This window comes from Cetorhinus maximus, chromosome 19 (genome assembly GCF_964194155.1).
Source record: "Cetorhinus maximus chromosome 19, sCetMax3.hap1.1, whole genome shotgun sequence".
Lineage (NCBI taxonomy): Eukaryota > Metazoa > Chordata > Chondrichthyes > Lamniformes > Cetorhinidae > Cetorhinus > Cetorhinus maximus.
This window is the reverse complement of record NC_135897.1, coordinates 83,834,155-83,854,703: the sequence shown is the minus strand read 5'-3', so window position 1 is coordinate 83,854,703 and position 20,549 is coordinate 83,834,155. Positions and strand designations below refer to the sequence as shown.

The window sequence follows — 20,549 nt, the reverse complement described above, 5'->3', positions numbered from 1 at the left end:
CTCATGGCATCAGGTCAAACATGGGCAAGGAAACCTCCTAATTACCACGTACCACCCTCCCTCAGCTGATGAATCAGTGCTCCATGTTGAACACCACTTTGAGGAAGCATTGAAGGTGGCAAGGGCGCAGCATTACTGACTGAGCTGGCTGAGTCCTAACTGACATAGCTGCTAGACTGGGTCTGTGGCAGGTGGTGAGAGAACCAACAAATAGGATAAACACACTTGACCTCATCCTCACCAACCTGCCTACCATAGATACATCTGCAAATGACAGTACCGGTAGGACTGACCACCGCAGTCATTATGTCCTGCCTTCACATTGAGGATGAGGATACGCTCCATCGTGTTGTGTGGCACTACCACTGTGCTAAATGAGATAGGTTTCAAACAGATAAAGCAACTCAAGACTGAGGCACTGTGAGCCATCAGCAGCAGTGGGATTGTACTTGAACACATTCTGTAACCTCATGACCTGGCATATCCCCCACTCTATCATTACCATCAAGCCAGGGGATCAACCCTGGTTCAATGAAGAGTGCAGGAGGGGCTGCCAGGAGCAGTACCAGGCATATCTAAAAATGTGGTGTCAACCTGGTGAAGCTATAACACAGGACTACTTGCGTGCCAAACAGCATAAGCAGCAAGTGATAGAGCTAAGCGATCCCACAACCAAAGGATCAGATCTAAGCTTTGCAGTCCTGCCACATTCAGTCGTGAATGGAGGACGATAATTAAACAACTCACTGGAGGAGGAGGCTCCACAAATATCCCCATCCTCAATGATGGAGGAGCCCAGTACACCAGTGAAAAAGATAAGGCTGAAGCATTCGCAATGATCTTCAGCAAGGAATGCCGAGTAGATGATCCATCTTGGCCTCCTCCGGAGGTCTCCAGCATCACAGATGCCAGTCTTCAGCCAATTAGATTCACTCCATGTGATATCAAGAAACAGTTGAAGGCACTGGATACTGCAATGGCTATGGGCCCTGACAATATTCCAGCAATAGTGCTGAACACTTGCGCTCCAGAACTTGCCATGCCACTAACCAAGCTGTTCCAGTACAGCTACAACACTGGCATCTACCCAGCTATATGGAAAATTGCCCAGGTATGTTTGTACACAAAAAGCAGTACAAATCCAACATGACCAATTACCACCCCATCAGTCGACTCTCAATCAAAGTAAGGGGTCATCAACAGTGCTATCAAGCAGTACTTGCTAAGCAATAACCTGCTCACTGATGCCCAATTTGGGTTCCGACAGGGCCACTCAGCTCTTGATCTCATTACAGCCTTGGTTCAAACGTGGACAAAAGAGCTGAACTCCAGAGGTGAGTTGAGAGTGACTTCCCTTGACATCAAGGCCACATTTGATCAAGTGTGGCATCAAGGAGCCCTAGCAAAACTGGAATAAATGGGAATCAGTGGAAAACTCTCCACTGGTTGGAGTCATACCTAGCACAAAGGAAGATGGTTGTGGTTATCGGAGGTCAGTCATCTCAGCTCCAGAAAATCACTGGAGTTCCTCAGGGTAGTGTCCTCGGCCCAACCATCTTCAGCTGCTTCATCAATGACCATCATAAGGTCAGAAGTGGGGATGTTCACTCACGATTGCACAATGTTCAGCACTATTCGCGAGTCCTCAGATACTGAAGCAATCCATGCTCAAATGCAGCAAGACTGGACAATATCCAGGCTTGGGCTAACAAGTGGCAAGTAACATTCATGCCACACAAGTGTCAGGCAATGACCATCTTCAACAAGAGAATCCAACCATCGCCCCTTGATGTTCGATGGCATTACCATCACTGAATCCTCCACTATCAACATCCTGGGGTTACCATTGACCAGAAACTGACCTGGACTAGCTGTATAAATACTGTGGCTATAAGAGTAGCTCAGAGGCTAGGAATTGGGCAACAAGTAACTCACCTACTGACTCCCAAGTCTGTCCACCATCTACAAGGCACAAGTCAGGAGTGTGATGGAATACTCCCAACTTGCCTGGATGACTGCAGCTCCCACAACACTCAAGAATCTTGACACGATCCAGGTCAAAGCAGCCCGAATGATTGGCACCACATCCACAAACGTTCAATCCCTCCACCACCGACACACAGTAGCTGCAGTGTGCACTATCCACAAGATGCATTGCAGGAATTCACCAAGGCTCCTTAGACAGCACCTTCCAAACCCACAACCATTACCATCTAGAAAGACAAGGGCAGCAGACACATGGGAACACCACTTCCTGGAGGTTCGCCTCCAAGTCACTTGTCATCCTGACTTGGAAATATATCACTGTTCCTTCACTGTCACTGGGTCAAAATCCTGTAACTCCCTCCCTAACAGCGCTGTGGGTGTACCTACACCACATGGACTGCAGCGGTTCAAGGCCGCTCACCACCACCTTCAAGGGCAACAAGGGATGGGCAATAAATGCTGGCCCAGCCAGTGGAGTCCACATTTGTGAATGAACAAAAAAAAGGACCCACTTCAGGACTTGATGGCCACGGAAAGTGTAATGCAGCCAAACAAGTTGATTATCAGCCTGTAAATCCTTCCAATATGCCTGATGTTAGGTGGTAAGAGGAGAGTCTCCTGGTCAGTCATACTGCAGAAGGCAACAGCAAACTACTGCAGTACTTTGCAAAGCATAACCATGGACCAATGGAAGTCCATGGCCACCAACACCTTCTTAGGACATGAGAAGAATGAGAATGGTTGCAGGGATTGAGGGATTTCAGTTATGTGGATAAATTTGAGAGATGGGATTGTTCTTGAAGCAGAGAAGGTTGAGAGATGTGATAGTGGTGTTCAAAGCTGGAGGGGTCTGGACAGAGTAAACAGAGAAACTGCTTCCATTGGTGGAAGGGTCAAGAGCCAGAAGGGACAGATTAAAGTGATCAGCAAAAGAACCAAAGGCAAAATGAGGAAAAGTTTTTTTTAAATGCAGCGAGTGATTATAATCCAGAATGCACTGGCTTGAAAAGGTAGTGGGGGCAGATTCAAATCATGGTTTTCAAAGAGAATTAGCTAAGTACTTCAAATGTAAATAAGTTCACCTGTTAATTTTTTTGTGAACTGATGATAGAGGCACATTGATTGCCTTTCAAAGCGGACAGAGAAACATGTTCGGCATCTCAGGTCATCTTCCATAAAATGTAACGCTAAATATTTACTTATCCCATTGAAGTCACACACGAGCTTTCAAGATTATTTTTACAGGAGATGAGCTTCCTTGCTGTGAACACAAGGCAAAGTCTGAATTGTACACAGTCATTAACTGCCTTATTCACTCAAATCTATTTAATTATGTCAGGCAGAAAGGCCACATTACATTAACAATAGAAATGTAATAGAGCAAAGGCTTGAAAGCACAAAATAGTTGATTGCGAAAAGATAATTCAACTCAGTTCTACTACAGTTGGGGGGGGTCTTGATGAATTAAATTTTTTAACCATTTTAAAGCATAAAAAAGCACTGATCAGAACAGAGTTCTTTTTTAGGGTCATATCAAGGATGTACAGTGCCTTCCTGCAAATTCATTTGGGGCCAAGGACCACTGGACATGAATGCAAACATACAGGAACACAGAGACAGCCAGTAAATCATCCCTTTAGGCACAAAGCTTTTAAGATATGCTGGTGTGAATGCTGCAAAGCAGTCTCCTCTATTACACACACTATGCGTAACAGTATGGAATAAATTTCGACTGAGCATTCAGTGGGGAAGGTACAGGCATTATAGTGCAAAGACATTTCTCCGTCTACCTTTTAAAACTATTCTTGAACAGCCTCTGGCAAATATGAAACATCTCAACCATTAAAAATAGAAATGATTTATTAAAATTTGAAACCCTTACTTCAGAAGAATGCAGAGAAAGCAACATTTCCAAGGTCAGCGATGGAAAGATGCAATGAAGTCAAAGATTTTTTATAACACCTAAAGTAGCAATTACGAAGAGAAATATGGGCTCAGGTTTTAGATCTGATACAGAGACGACAAACAGTTTAAACTTCAGCGCCATCAAAATCATGGTAATTTGGACTCACCTAATTGTGTCACCCAATACAAACTGACATTGCCAAGTTTGTTACAGCCTGAACACTTTCACCAAAACCCTGACTGCCTAGTCTGGACAAAAGCAGAACGTTTGAGATGCAGCTCAAACTTTGAATGTAATATAAATACTATATTAGGAATGAACACTCCTCCTGCATGGCTAAATATAAAACACATTAGTTGACCAAATCTAGCTGTTGCTCCATGACATCCAGGCCATCAAGCTTACTTATGGTTCAATCAAGTCCTAGGACTGGATTGTGCGAGGAAAGGAATATAAAGTAGTAACTTTTAGATGGGGTTGAGAGGTGGGGGGGAGGGGGGGGGGGAAGAAAGAGAGAAAGAGAACAAAAAAAAAAGCAGACACAAAGATCAACAGTCTTTTTCAATTTACTTGCTTTAGAAAAATCACCATCATCAAGCATCTTGGTAAAAGCAAATGCCCGTGTCTCAAAAACAGACTTTATTGAAAGGTTTGAGAAGAGATTTACTAAGGATGACATTTTGTAACTTGTTCTGCAAAAGATGAGAACTCAGAACAACAAGACAATTAAGATGGTCCAGGTGAGACACAAAACGTTATTTCAGATAAAGCAGAGGGAAAAAATTGTAATCAAATTACAAGGAGAGCAACACAACACGTGAATGTTCAAAACACACTAAATTGACAAGACACTTACATCATGTGAATTCAAAGGTCTAAAGTAATTCAAAATTTTTCAGCAATATTAGGAATAATGATACTTTTTTCTCATTTATATGTGGAACTATGACCAAAGGGGTTTTTATTTTAAAAAGGAAAGATATCAATACTCTTTAAAAATAAAGTGCATTTTCTAATGGGTTTAAGGTAGTACAGAATGTAAAGATACACACTGTTTGAAATCATCTATATTGAAGAAAATATTGTATAGCAAGTAAACTCAAGCTGCAAAAGTCACATGCTGGCAATCTCATCTTAAGTCTTTCAGCACAGTGACCAAGTATAAAATAATCTCTTTGAAAATCTGATACATTAGGTTGCAACTGACTTTACTGTATGGGGAATATCTTTTATGATTTGTGATGTATTTTATGTTTATCCTCGCTCCTCACCATCATCACTCTCACCCATCCCCCACCTCCTCAAAAAAAAAACCTACATGGTGGGGAGAGGAGATCTGTTGAGAAATAATGACATTACTGGGCATGGTGTCCTGGGGCTGCTTGGCTTTCTTTCCATCTATCCCTCAAAGTGTAGTGAGTGGTAACCAATAATTCACTGAATTGACATATTTTATGTTCCATTTGATATTGCAAATTGATACAGACTGTCAGAAGGTGGTCTAAGGTATTAGAAGTATTTAAAATATTTAATTGAGACTGTGTGCATATCATCTCAAAGTTCAGCACAGTGCAGCCTTCAAGGCATTCAGGGAATGTTGTGGGTATCTCCATTTATAACAAAAAATAAGATGTGAATCAGGAGATTCACAAAGAAAGGTATATCTGACATTAGCAAAAATTCATATTAAATTCTGCCAAAGGTACACAAATAATCAGAAGCAGACGGAAAAATAAAAATAAAATTCCAATGCACGGCAGCGGCATTGTAAAATTGAATTTTGGCCAACAAAAATGTGTTTTCCATTTTGTTTCAAAATAGATTTCAGAAATGCTGTCCACGTATGAATTTTTTTTTGCCACCCTTACAAATGAGTTCAATTGCCAGATCCAAAGTCATTAAGGACTAATTATGCATTCCAATTAAGTTTGAGGGATTTTTCTTCCTTTTAAATTCCAACTTCAACTTCTAACACTAAACTGTGTTTAAACATGGTATTTTGATTCTTATATCTGTTAGCTTTCCAATTCCCTAGGCTCAGGGTTCACTCCCCTGGTTATATTATTCCATGTACAATCAAAGACATATTTAAACTGACTTTAGGCAGCATTCCACTGGTGTTATTTTTCCCTACTTGGCTAGTTACACCTCCTGAAACAAGACTGAAACAACTAAACCCCAAATTTAGTTTAAAAAAAAAATCATAAACTGAAATGGTTATTTACTCCATCATATGATAAAGTGTTCAGGCTGCTTGGAAGCTCTGGGATAGGGCATTAAAAAAAAACTTTTTCCTTGTTGGCAAATGTTTCAATGTATGGTTTCAAATTAACAACACTTGTACAATGTACAAAAGATAAACCGAAGCCAACTAGAGTGGACTTGAATAGATCTTCACCAGGGTTAAATGCACCTGCATTTAAATTATAATTAAATTCTAAAGTACAATATCAAACATAAAATTTATAGTATACCACTCATTTAAAACACAAAATAACAGAATTGTTATTTGCCATCTGTATTATTTCATTAAATGTTGCCATAAAGTCATATTAAATTACATATAAAAAAGAAACTATGTTCATATTACAATCTGATATATGTGCAGTACACTACAAGGTGAACATGATCAGTGTATCTGAGCACTGAAGTCCTTTCCATTTTTAAGAGGAGGTTTTCGAAGGCATGGTATGACTGATGTGGAGAACATCCAGTCTGCACAAACAGTTAATACTGCTTTAAGTGCAGTCCTTCATAGTCATCAGTTTTACCCTTCTCAGAAAGCATCCACTAAAATACCTGCAAGATAAAAAAACGTAAAGTAAGAAATGAGAACTTTGTCTTGCCTTTCAATAACTGAGGTTGCACAACTAGTTACGTACTATCTACTACAAAATACAAGAACGTTTTTAATGCATTTAAATAGTGATGAAATACCAATATCTTGTTAAATAATTCAACTATTCAGCTGTAGATTAAATGATTGCAATAATAAACTCCATCTGAATAGCCTTGTACTTGTCTTGAAATTTGTCCAGAAACATTAAAGGATTGTGGTCTGTACAAACAATTGTTTCTGACAAATTGTTTGCCACATAAATTTCAAAATGTTGCAATGCTAACGCCAAACCCAAAGTCTTCTCTTCAATCGCTGAATATCCTCTGTTGTGCATTCAACTTCCGTGAAAAATACCCTATTGGTTTTTCAATTCCAGTGTAATCTTCTTGTAACAGTATGGCCCCAATGTTTATATCACTTGCGTCAATGGCCAACTTAAATTACTTGGCGTAATTGGGTATTGTCAAAACTGGTGTTGTAGTTAATAGTTTTCAAATTATCAAATGCCTTCTGACATTCCTGCACCCATTGAAACTTTTTGTTCTTTTTTAATAGTTCAGTCAGTGGAGCAACCACACTGCTAAAATTTGGTACAAATTTCTAATAAAACCCACTCATGCCCAGGAATCTCAAAACTTCTCATTTTGTTGTAGGCACTGGGAAATCCACGATAGCTTTGACTTTCACATCTCTTGGAGCCACCTTACCTTGTCTAATGGTATGGTCTAGATACGGAACTTACGCTTTTGTAAATTCACTTTTAGCCATGTTCATCACCAAATTAGCTTCTTGTAATTGAGTAAATAATTCTTCCAAATGTTGTAAATGCTCATCCCATGTCTGACTGAACACTATCAAGTCATCAATATAAACAGCACAATTGCTTAGACCTTAATTACTTTGCTCGTCAGTCTTTGAAACGTTGCGGGTGCATTCTTTATACCAAATGGCATGACTTTAAACTGATATAGTCCATTTGGTGTCACAAATGCTGATATCTCCTTTGCTCTCTCCAATAACTGTACTTGTTGACTTCCTTTTAGCAAGTCAATCTGTGTAGTAAATTTTGATTGTATTGAGAAAATGGGACAATCTTCCAACCACGGTATAGGATATGAATCCACTTTTGTCACCTCAATCACCTTTTGATAGTGTGTTCTCCATCTGGTTTCGATGCCAGTACAATAGGCAAACCCCAGTTACTGCAACTAGACTCGATGATATCATTTTGAAACATGAAGTCAATTTCTTTCTGTACTTGTGATAACTTTGCTGGATTTATTCTATAAGGATGTTGCTTTACCAAAGATGCAACTTCTGCAGACACATCATGTATAGCTAAATCTGTCCTCCCCAACTTATTTCCACAAATAGGTTTGTGTGACTGCAATAGCTTTTCTCAATCACTGACACTTGTCTGGAAGGTAACTTAATATGACATTTAAATTTTTAAAGTGCCCTTTCATTATCCAATTTGATTAGAGGAAAATCAATTTCAGAATCCTGCATTTCTACTTCCTTCTCACTATCTACCACCACTAATACCTCCTTTTGATCCTCTTCCCTGTCAAAGTAATTTTTAAGCATATTTACATGACATACCCTCTGCTTCTTTCTTCTTTCTGGAGTATTTATTAAACAATTTACTTCACTCCGTTTCTTTTAAATCCTGTTAGACCCACTAAACCTTGCCTTTAATGAGTCACTCAGTACTGCTAACAGAACTAGCACTTTCTCTCCAGCAACAAAATTCCAAGCTGTAGCTTTCCTGTCTACTTTCACTTTCATCACTTACTGTAATATCTTTAAATGTTCCCTAGCCAACTCACATGCTCTGTCTAATCTCTCTGAAATTTGATGCATGATCCAGGAGAGTAGTTTCTGAATTTTGACCCACCAATTTCTCATAAATCAATTTCAGTGATCCCCTTGCCTCATGACTATAGAGTAGTTTGAAAGGACTAAAGATAGTCAATGCATTAGGAGTGTACTTAATAGCAGACAGCAAGAATGGAATTCCTCTATCCCAATCCTGTGGATAATCCTGACTGTACGCTCTCATCATAGTTTTTAGAGTTTGATGCCATCTTTCCAAAGCCCCTTGTGACTCAGGATGATAAGCTGTTGACTTAAATTGTTTCATCCCCGAACTGTTCATTACTTCCTGAAACAGCCAAGACATAAAGTTTGAACACTAATCTGATTGTATTCCCTTAGATAAACCATATCTTGTAAAAAAAAATTTAGTTAACTTTTCCACAGTCTTCTTTGTTATAATCTTTCTCAAAGGTATTGCTTCAGGAAATCTGGTAGACACATCCATTGTCAGTAAATACTGATTTCCACTTTTAGTCTTAGGGAGGAGTCCTATAAAATCAATCATGACCCTAGTAAAAGGTTCTTCAAATGCCAGAATTGGAATTAAAGATGCCAGCTTAATCACTGCTTGTGGTTTCCCCTATCACCTGACATGTGACATGTTCTACATAATTTGACTACATCCCTTTGCAATCTAGGCTAATGAAAATGTTCTTGCATCGTCACCTGTGTCTAATTCCTAAATGTTCCCCCCATTGGAATTTCATGAGCTATCCTCAATCTCATTTCTATACCCAATTGGGATAACAATCTGATGCAATTCCCCCCAGCTTTCATTTGCTGAAACGTGATACAGCCTCCATTTTCTCATTAAAATATTACCCTAAGGTAATTCTGGAATACATTTCGCCTTTGTTTCTGAGTAAACTGTCTGATATAAATGTTGTAATGCAAATCTTTTTTTCTGTAAACTCCAGTAACCAAGTTAAATGCTTCAGCTGAATTGTTCTTTGGTCTTTCTTCCTGAACAATGTGAACAAACACAGTGTCAGCTAATTGGATTTCCACACCACCTCCCTGCCTTTGAGCTGCCTGTCCTTCCTGCTTTTGTTTCAACCTATGAGACTGTGATCGCATGATTTCATAATCTGGAAACAACCAGCATGTTCTCTGTGCAACACTTCTGTTGCAGGCTGCTCAACTACCATAGGCTTCACCCACATTTGCAACCCAGCTATATGATTACCCAGGATAAATTGAACCCTTACAATGGGCAATTTTTCCAACAGTTACTTTACCTGTTTTCCACTTACTCTTTAAATTTACCTTCCACAGGGGAATAGGTTTAACATCTCCATGAACCCCACTTACTATCACTGGTTCCTGCAATACTCCCTCTAAACAACAAATATCACTATCCCATAATATTAAGGATTGACTAGCCCATGTCTCTTAAAATTTTAAGATCTTTACCTACTCCACCCTGCACACATGGAAAGACTTTCCCTTCACATACAAAATCTCTAAACATTCCTGCAACCTGCTCCTCTGAATTATCTTGGATAATTAATGAACACATTCCCACTTTTTTCCCTATCTCTGATTCTCTATTTTTTACCTGTGCACAAAAACCACTGGTTTTTCCCATGCCTGAACCTCAGAACCCACAGTACTTTTATTTCCAGAACTTTTAATTCCAACAGATTTTCCTTGCAATTTCCAGCACAGTGTCCAACTTTATTACAATGAAAACACCTCATTAGAATGTCACTTTTACTCTCAGCACTTTCCTTTTTATACTGAAAAAAAGCTTCCTAGGAATTTCCACCTACTCCTCTTCCCTGACTACCCACCTTCCTTTCACCTCCCACTTTCTATCCTTTTCCGATTTAAAAGGGTGACATAAAAAAGATTTAGCTCTATGAACTAACTCAATCATCAGCTAACTCTGCTGCTTGCCTTACCATTTGAATCCTCTGTTCCTCCACATGAATTCTCACTACTGAAGGAATTGAATCTTAAAATTCTTCCAAAAGAATTACTTCTCTAAGAGCTGCATATATTGTCTCTATTTTTATTGCCCATATCCACCAGTCAAAATTACTTTGTTTTACTCTCTCAAGCTCAATATAAGTTGCCCAGGCTGTTTTCTCATATTCCTAAATTTCTGCCTGTATGCCTCAGGAACCAACTCACATGCACTCAAAGTAACCTTTTTTACCACATCATAATTCACCGACATTTTTTCTGACAGCGAAGCAGAAACCTCGTGCTCTACCCACCAACCTAATTGTAACAACAGCCTCCAGTTTTCCTGTGGCCATTTCATCTGCTTAGCTATCTTCTTAAATGAAATAAAGAATGCTTCAACATTTCTTTCCTCAAACTTTGGAAGAGCTTGTACAAATTTAAACATCTTCCCACTAGGTTTTAAGTCAAAGGTTTTTTTTTCATCATCAGAATTTTCCTCAGAATCTTTGGTTTCTTTTTTTAACTTCCAGCTTTTTAAGCTGATATTCTATCTCTTTCCTTAATTTTCTCTTCCATTGCTAACTTTTCCCTCTGGAGATCAAATTTTCACATTTCCATTTCTTTTTGAAATAATCTCTCTTTTTCCCCCACTTTCTGCTGCCTCTAATTCCAGCTTTTTCATTTCCAATTCTTTTTCCTTTTCGTTTGTCTCCAATTCAAGTTTTCTCAGTTCCTTTGCTTGTTCAAATTCAAGCCTCTTCATTTCTAACTGAAGCCTCACTACCTCCAGCCGTGACTCACTAGTGTCAGGTTTCAGTTCCAACTTTAAATGCTGTGCTCTACCTTCAATTCTATCCGATTTCTTAGCCCCTGCAGGTAACCCCAATTGTAATTTATCCGCCAATTCCAGTAGCTTATCTTTAGTTACCTTTTGTAAACCAGCCAAAGTTATAACTTCAACTCCCAAACGAGTCTGAGCAACTGCCAAAGCCATATTGTGCTCTCACCACGACAAAAAACCTCACCCCAACTCCTGAATTCAAAGTGTTTCTCGTACTCGTAACCTTAAGATTCACCAACTCCAAAAAAAAAATCAAGGAATTTCAAATATATCCTGCAAAGAGCCCCCAATTTTTGTTATGACAAAGCCGATGGTAAATGCTGTTCCTCAGAGGGAAACTTGAAACAACTGTCACAAATAATTTTCAATTTGTATAAATTTCGAGATGCATGCCTTGAATTCAGTAGTAATGAGACCAAGATCTTATAAGCTTTTTATAAAATTAGATTAAATATTTATAATGAGAAATTATTTTAAATACATAGGTCTAAAACTTACTATGATAATTTCTAAATCCCCTATTCAATCTAACTCCCACTTACAATTTCGTTAAGGCAACAGTAAGATACATAGATTTTAAATGACCCAGGCAAAGAAACGTGTAACCCTGAACAAGTCGAATTCCAAGAAGGTTTTCTTAATTTCAGTCCTTTGAGGACAGCAACTTGAGGCATAGATGGTGAAAGCTTTTCAGACACCTGTGAGATCTTAAAACTGAGTACACTTACAAACAGTCTTCTTTGCTTTATACATGTGTTCCTCTTTGAATGCAAATACCCATTGTTTCACTATGTCTTTGAACTTAATTTCCCTGATAATAAAACCCTTTCATAGCACTAAGTTTTACCAGTAATATTTGGGAAAAATAAATACACTTTCTAAACTTCACCTGGCTAGGTGACACATTTCACACCTCCTCTGAAAACAATCTAGCCTGGTTTATTTAAAATTGTAAATGTCCCCTTGACATCTATGTTTTTAAACTTCCCCATGTTTACCTAATTAACATTTCAAACCTAATCTCTCTTCTTAGATCAAAGCACCCAGACTAATTCAATTAAGTCACACACAGACACATCCCACTATTACTCTATTTTACAATAAATTCCAATAACATTATGAGAATTATTATACTTTCTTGACAATTGCGCGAACCATAAAAGATTCATGGCACTATTTGAAAATCAGAAGCTGTTCTTGGGTCCCAGCCAATATTCTTCCCAAATAAGACAAGTAAAATTAGATTAACTGGTCATTCAACTGTGTATTACTCGACTCTGCTAGATGGGATCCTCAATTGGTCACAAATTATAATTCATTCCTATGGAGCAGCCTGTGTTCTCACCCACGCAAAGGCAAACTATCCCATGACTGTATCTTCTCTAACCTGACTTGGTTTCCATAGTCCCTGTAAATTGATTTCAAGATTCTCATTCTTGCTTCCATGCCCCTCCGTGGTCAATGCCTATTCAACCTGTTTTGTCGATTCATTTATTCATTGCCCCCTCTGCTATGCCATTCATGGCCATTCAGTAGATCCCCATAGATGCTGCTACCTCAAAGCCACACTCCCCGCATTCAACAATCCCATGTTCAACCACGCCTTCAAACATTTGCCCTATTCCTCTCAATTATTCTTCCTGCTCAAAATCAAAATTTTCCTTCCTTGTAAACAGAAGAATGCTCCTGTAACTGAAGAAAGCTATAGAAATATGTAACCTTTTCAAGCAGTTGGTTTAGTTTCATTAATACCTAAGAAAGTTGATGATAAAAATGTCAGTAAATATCCCAAGAAATCAATGGTAATTAGGCTGAAATGGATGCTGTATTTAACAAAAGACATTTCTCCAAATATATTTCACACATTAAATAAAATTTTACGTTTGGAAGGGTTACTCACAGAAAAGGCTTTCCAATGCCTTAAGGTCTAGCTAAGATCGATGAAGTGGGATTGAATCCATGTGTACATTGAGTTTCATTTCATTGTCCAGAATCTGCACAAGTTGTTGCATGGATGGAAGATGGCCAGACTCGAGTTTGGACCACACTGGGACATCTAAAGAAGAACAGAATAAAAAGCTCGTTAACCACAAATTATTAGCACTTTGGATATGACCGGAGGGAGAACTTCAGATCTGATAGGACAACTAGTTCAAATCCACACAAAACAAAATGTGTAAATCCTATCCCAAAACAAGCTTTTAATATAAACACAATACCATAATGGATGGAAGATATTTTGTGAAGTTGTTGTTCTTGGTTGAGTTTAAGGTCTAACTTAGCTGCGTGAATTAAACATTATGCTACACCAAGAAAAAGTTGGAACAAAAAGTCCAATTCACAAGGGAAACTGCTGCTGAGGGCTATGATTCTATCTGATCGTGTGGATAGTGTGTGTTTAGGAAACTCTGCTTGCTAGTTTCTGCTGATGCAGTGGAGCATTTTTTTGAAAATCTATACATGATGGAATACACATTTATCACACACCTGAACATAATTTCTCACAGACATGACTTCATGAATAAGTTATGTTGCTATCCATCACTGGTTACCTGCATCGGTGCAGGTACAATTTGTATAAATAATGGTTAATCAGAAAATCTGTTTGAATATTGTTCTGCAACTGACACCCTTGGTGGCACCTGTGCATTGATGGTGTGTTATCCTATAGAGTGTTACAAATTCATTCATACCACTATACACAATTGGCAATTTTCCAATTTAAGCTGCATCTTAACTGTAGAACAACGAAAAATGGTGGTTCTCCAGATATATGCAGAAAACATTTAGCAGTCGAGATGGGGGCAGGGGGTCAAGTAAACGGAGTTTCCCATTGGTGCCTTCAGACAACTCCAACGAGCTGGGTTAAAAATGTCATTTCCAAAAAACAGATAGCCGTAACCTATCATGTCCTCACAGTATTGCACTCATCAGCATGGCAGCAGAAAGATAGGATCTAAAGACAGCAGCCGGCGGCTTTCCTATAATGGCATTAAAATTGCAATGGTCGATCAGGTAAACAGAGCTGCAAGATTTCTGTAATGAGATTTATCTCGAGCCCGTAAAAGAAATAAATGTCACTTTTTGAGAAAGTGATGCTTGCTCCCGCTACCTACCAACTTCGAGAGCATCCATCTATCCACCACTTTTACTGCTGGTAATTAGGCTGCTCCTTCTACATTAATAGGTGTAGCAAAATAGGAGTATTTCTGTGTGATCATGACTCAAGGATTACTTTTATTTGCAATATTTAAGATAAACACAGCAAGCAACAAGAGTTGACAATGAATGTTGCAGAATAGTAGCGCAAAGAGAAAGCATCAATTGTACAAAACTAATTCTTAACCAAATGGGATCTACGGCAGAAATGTCTCAACTTAGAGACCTTGAATATCAAAGAAGTTTGCTTAATTACTTGGTAGACAGCTTATTACACTATTAGCCTATTCTTTTAGCAATACTGTGAAAGTCAATGTGTCCTGATGAGATGCACTCTAAACCACTGAAGGGAATCAAAGATGAAATGGAAAAGCTCTTCTTACAATCTTTTAATCATCACTAGATATGCAAATTGTTTTAAAGGGCTCAAGTGTAACCAATTTAACAGCTTTGCTCAAACAAACAGAGACAATGATAAACTGGGTAAATAAAGATGTTAGTTTTATCAATTAGGAACATAAGAAATAGGAGTAGGCCGTTCAGCCCCTCGAGCCTGCTTCACCATTCAGTAAGATCATGGCTGATCTGATTTTGGCCTTAATTTCACTTTCCTGCCTGTCCCCCATAACCCTCAACTCCCTTGTCAGCCAAAAATCTGAATATATTCAAGGTTGAACTAGATAATGTCCCAGCCTGCATTGCCTAGTGGGGAACAGAATTCCAAGCACTAAAGACCCACTGAGAGAAGAAATTTCTCATCTGTCTTAAATGCCTTATTTTTAAACTGTGTCCCCTGCTTCTAGCTTTCCCCATGAGGGGAAACGTCCTCTCAGCATCCCCTCAGGGTCTTATAAGTTTCAATAAGATCACCTCCTTTCTTCTAAACTCCATTGAGTAAAGGCCTAACCTGCTCAACCTTTCCTCATTAGATAAACCCTTCATCCCAGGAATCAGCAGAGTGAATCTTCTCTGAACTGCTTCCAACAAGTCTGTCCCCCCCTTAAGGTGACCAAAACTGTACACTGCACTCCAGGTTCAGTCTCACCAATGCCCTGTATAGTTGGAGCAAGACTTCCTTACTTGTATACTCTAACCCCCTTGCAATAAAGGCCAACACTTCCATTTGCCTTCTTAATTACCTGCCATACCTGCTAACATTGTGAGATTCATGTACAAGGACACCCTCACATTTTCCCACATTATTTTTGCCCAAATTGAGGAAAACTTTAGAATTCACAAGCTAAAATGGAGTATTTAGATTGATCAACCGGATAATTTGTTAAAGCAAGTCATGTTTGACAACTCCTTAATACCTTTGATTATCAAAAAGCTATCAATCTCCGATTTAAAATTAACAATGGACTTAGCATCAACTTAGCATTTAGTGAAGAGAGTTCCAAACTTCTACCATGTATTTCCTAATTTCACTCCTGAAAGACTTTGACAGACAGAAGAAAAAAGGGTTATGGTTAATGAGAGCTGCTCAGATTGTGGACGGGTTGGAAGAGGTGCACTCCACAGGTTGCGTCTACTTTTATGGACTTCAGCAATATGAAGCATGATAGTGAAATTTGCTAACACAAAGGAAGGGAGCCAGCAAGAGTGTAAAATAATTCAACAGAATATAAACAGATTAATGGGCGGAAGATGCAAATTTAACACGGAAGTATCAGATAATGCCTTTTTTGAAGGAAAAGCAAGGAACGGGATTAAGGAACAGGAGCATACGCTCAACAGATAGATACTGAAGGGTTAATGGTTCAAAAGCTGTGATTGAGAATTATCCTTATTCTGTTGATGTCATTGAAAGAGACAAAAGGAAACAAAGAAACATTAAAACACCATCAGAACAGGATGAAATTATGATTCAAACTGCAATCAGTTTTTGTTCTATTGCATTCCTGGAATTTTTTAAAATGGCATCACAATGACTTGACATTAACTGATGACACAAAAGATCTTGTAGCCTCTCACTGATATACAATTTAGTTCAGTTTCAGGATTTTTTTCACATTTGCTGGACTGCCATATTTAAATGGAAGTACAGGTGCAGTCTTATTACTTACCATTTAATGTAATCTCAAATGCACCAGTAGACATACACTGATTTTCAATCATGTTACTAAGGAAGAACACCATCATACATGCATAGATCTAAATAAAAAATAAAATAAATACTGTCAGTTTTAATGCAATTGTTTTATTTGAAATATTTCCCAATATCCATTACATTTCACAGTTACATGTTTCTTCTGTAGTTGTCTGAAGTCAGGTTAAAAATAGATGACAAAAAATGCACTGAAACAGAGACTCCAATATTTCACGCGATTGTAGATACTACACAAGGCAAATTAATGACACCAACAATAAGGAAAAGGAGGGCATGGGGAAATCCAGAACAGGCTTACAGTAGATTACAGGTTTGAATCTAAGTCTGTGGTGTATTATCCCAGTTAGTGATGCAGCAATCGGTGTCAATATTTCAGGGCTGACAAAGAAAATCAGCCCTGGAACCAGCTAACCACACTCCAGTAACTCCTGCGAGAAAGGATTCAGTTGTCGGCATCGCGCTCGGCCATGATGCCATTCCTCAATAATCAGAGCCTGCTGCCATTTGCTGTTTGGCCTCACACATGAAGGGTGGCCACCTGGGAACTAAAAGAATAATGGGTTTCTGCTGTAACTGTGTCTTACACATTAGCAAGCACCTTCAGAAATAGTGAGTGGGGTGAAGGAAAGGGTTAGAAAGAAAAATATTGGAAAGAAACTCAAAGTATACAGCGTAATATTTTGACAATGTAAATGCATTAAAACCAGAGACAAATCTTGACACAGGAGCTCCCACAAACAAAACTGTCCAGGACTACAAGATTTTATATCTTACAGGAAATTTCTATTTGTTCTGTCAAGAGGTGCAGACCCAAATGTCTATTTTTCAATAAAATAATATTTAGATTCCATCAAAAATACTTCTTCACATAAATAATTGCATGCAGCCTCTTCTGAGGTTGTCCATTTTGCTCAAGCATGGAAAGCAGGCACCATCTGGTGGTAGGTTACAGTAATAAAATTAAAGAAACTGTTTAGTTCATTGTTCTGCTTCCATAAAAATAAACCACACAGTCTTCTCCAGTTTTTAAGGAGGAACATCCATGCAGGTGGCCCTACCATTATCCGTTAATTGTACTTCAAGTGAGTTTTGTTAAAAATTCATTCATGAAATGTGGACGTCCCTGGCTAGGGCAGCATTTATTGCCCATCCCCAATTGCCCTTGAGAAGGTGGTGGTGAGCTGCCTTCTTGAACTGCTGCAGCCCATGTGCTGTAGGTATATCCACAGTGCTGTTAGGGAGGGAGTTCCAGGATTTTGACCCAGCAACAGTGAAGGAACGGCGATATATTTCCAAGTAAGGATGGCAAGTGGCTTGGAGAGGAACTTCCAGGTGGTGGTGTTCCCATCTATCTGCTGCCCTTGTTCTCCTAGATGGTAGAGTTGTGGGTTTGGAAGGTGCTGAGGAGCCTTGGTGAGTTCCTGCAGTGCATCTTGAAGATGGCACAGACTGCTGCCACTGTGCATCAGTGGTGAGTGAGTGAATGTTTGTGGATGAGGTGCCAATTAAGTGGGCAGCTTTGTCCTGGACGGTGTCAAACTTCTTGAGTGTTGTTGGAGCTGCACTCAGCCAGGCAAGTGGAGGGCATTTGATCATACTCCTGAGTCATAACCTGAAAGGGTGGTCATGGTGGAATCCCTCATCACATTTAAAAAATACTTAAATATGCAATTCAGGTGCTGTAACCCAAGGACTGTGGAACAAGAATTGGAAAGTGGGATTAGGCTGGGTAGCTCATTTTTGGCTGACACAGAGGTGGTGGGCAAAATGGCCTCCTTATGTGCTGTAAATTTTCAAAGTTTCTACCTCAATACTGCAACAGTCACTGTGTTAAAGGTAATAATTTTCAGCCAACTATTTTAGGTCACTTCATGAGGTTGGTAGTCTAGTTCACTGATTACCAATGTTCCAAGTCCTGCACCATTGCTAAACTACCAAGTAGTTCTGGGTACAACTCCATCGTGAGTTTTTATATCTAACTGCCTGTCAAAACATCAGCAGCAAATGTGTCTAAAACAATGTTATGTGGATTTTAAACAGTAAAATAAGCACTTACATATATAAACTTGCTGTATAACACCAATTGCAACCACGGTGAAAGACAAATGCTGGCAGCTTCAGTTGCATATCAATGAATCCTGATCACTTATTAGTGCCTTTGGGTAGAAATTTAACAAACTTCCAACTTCCAATAACTCCTAGCAGGAAGTTTGACATTTTCAGAAATTTATTATCTTGTAAATGATTTGTTAAGAGAAGAACACACATGCTGTTGTGGGGCAATTTGCAGAACTGAGCAAGAATAGCCAAAAGTTACTTCTCCAATTCTAAAAAATGACAGCAACGTGTTGCACAATATGTATAATCCATGATCTTGTTTACTGCTGAGTTGCCAATCTAAGGTATGCTTCTATGGACAGCTTGCATGCACCTCCAACCAACTGGCTCAAGGGGCACCTCTACAGTCAGTTTGTCCCTGGCATGACAATTCAAGGGAAAAGAATGACTTGGGAGTTTAAAAAAAACCCAAGTATCCTTAAACAATCAAGGCTAGTCATGTTGCACAAGTAGAGTATTTTACAATATAAACACAACTTACATTTGGTTGCCCGAATTGTTTTTAAACATTACTTTTGAGAACTTTTCTATAGCTGTAGCAGTTTTTTCTTTTGCTACTTTTACCTTGTTCTGCTGACTCCATTGCCAGATGCCAGGTGTTTCCATGCCCAAACTAGGAAAGGGGTCTTTGCCAACTATGATTAGTCCTATTAAGACCAGCTTGAAGACTGATAGAAAGGATGCTACGTGTCTGAAAATAAGGAAATACAAAAAAGTTAAAGTTAAATCCTTTGCTATATATTATTTATATGGTCCTGCTTTCTATGCTGTGCTCTTCCACTTCAATACGAAACCCTTTGATCAGAACAGAAAAACATATGCTGCAAATGACTGCTGGAATACAGTCAATGCTCCTCATCAGTCAGTTCATTGAACTACTGGATTAATAAGACAACCCAAGAAAAGCAAACAACATCATCATCATCAGTTGGGCTCATCACCCTCAACAACCACATCATGGTTGGCTCAGCAACAGTAGCCTCATTTTAGAGTCGAAGTTGCGGGCTTAAGCCATTCTTTAGGGCTAGAGCATACTATCCAAGCCGAACACTATAGCTTATACTGAATGTGCACTGGATTATCAAAGGTGCCGTCTTTTGGGCAAGAGGTGGAATAGAGATCCCATCTGCTTGTTTAGTTAGACATAGAAGATCCCATGACACTATTCAAAGAAGCAGGTGGAGTTCAGTATCTTGGCCAACATTATCCCATGGCAATAATACCAAACAAGAGATTTATTGATGATTGATTTAATTTTGCTATTTGTGGGGCCTTACTGTTTGAATTTGGGTATGACGGTTGCTTACATGATAAGAGTAACTACCCTTTCAAATAAATTGGTTATGAAATACCTTGCAACATCCCAAGGCCTCTTTTTATCTATCATAACTTTGTCAATAGAGAATCCGGCTGTGTTCTGGACATCTCTAATATTTCTGCTTCTACTACCCTGCATGCCATATTTCAAGCATTTATCCATCTTTGAATAAAGATGTTCTTCATACCGATTTTAAATTTCCTCTCCGCTAATTTAAGTTTCTATGTTTTACACTCCTGGCTTACTTTAAAGTATAATTTGACATTTATCTCATTTAATATTTTTGTAAACTTCAATGAGCCATTTATTAAGATTGTAACTTCACGCCTGGAATCTCTCTGCTTGCTTTTCCCTGCACAATTATCATGACAGTGATCATAAACGAACACATTGTTCTGGGTCTGAGCTGTGAATTGTAAAGCCGAAGCATAACTTCAGGAACCTCCAGTGTTTTGACACTATATCCTATCCTTCTACTAAACA

The 20,549-nt window shown here is 38.8% G+C and overlaps 1 protein-coding gene across 1 annotated transcript in view; it reads right to left on the bottom strand.

Moving 5' to 3' along the window:
• Positions 1-4,442: 4,442 nt before the first annotated feature.
• The window catches only part of LOC144693983 (thioredoxin reductase-like selenoprotein T), a 29,030-nt gene continuing 12,923 nt past the window's right edge, over positions 4,443-20,549 (bottom strand). Inside the window, exons 3-6 of the mRNA XM_078564266.1 lie at positions 19,313-19,439; positions 16,587-16,674; positions 13,262-13,417; positions 4,443-6,691 (exon numbers count right to left, since the gene is read on the bottom strand). Of these exons, the coding sequence (XP_078420392.1) occupies positions 13,293-13,417; positions 16,587-16,674; positions 19,313-19,439 (340 nt within the window). The 3' untranslated portion in view covers positions 4,443-6,691; positions 13,262-13,292. The remainder of the gene's footprint in view (positions 6,692-13,261; positions 13,418-16,586; positions 16,675-19,312; positions 19,440-20,549) is intronic.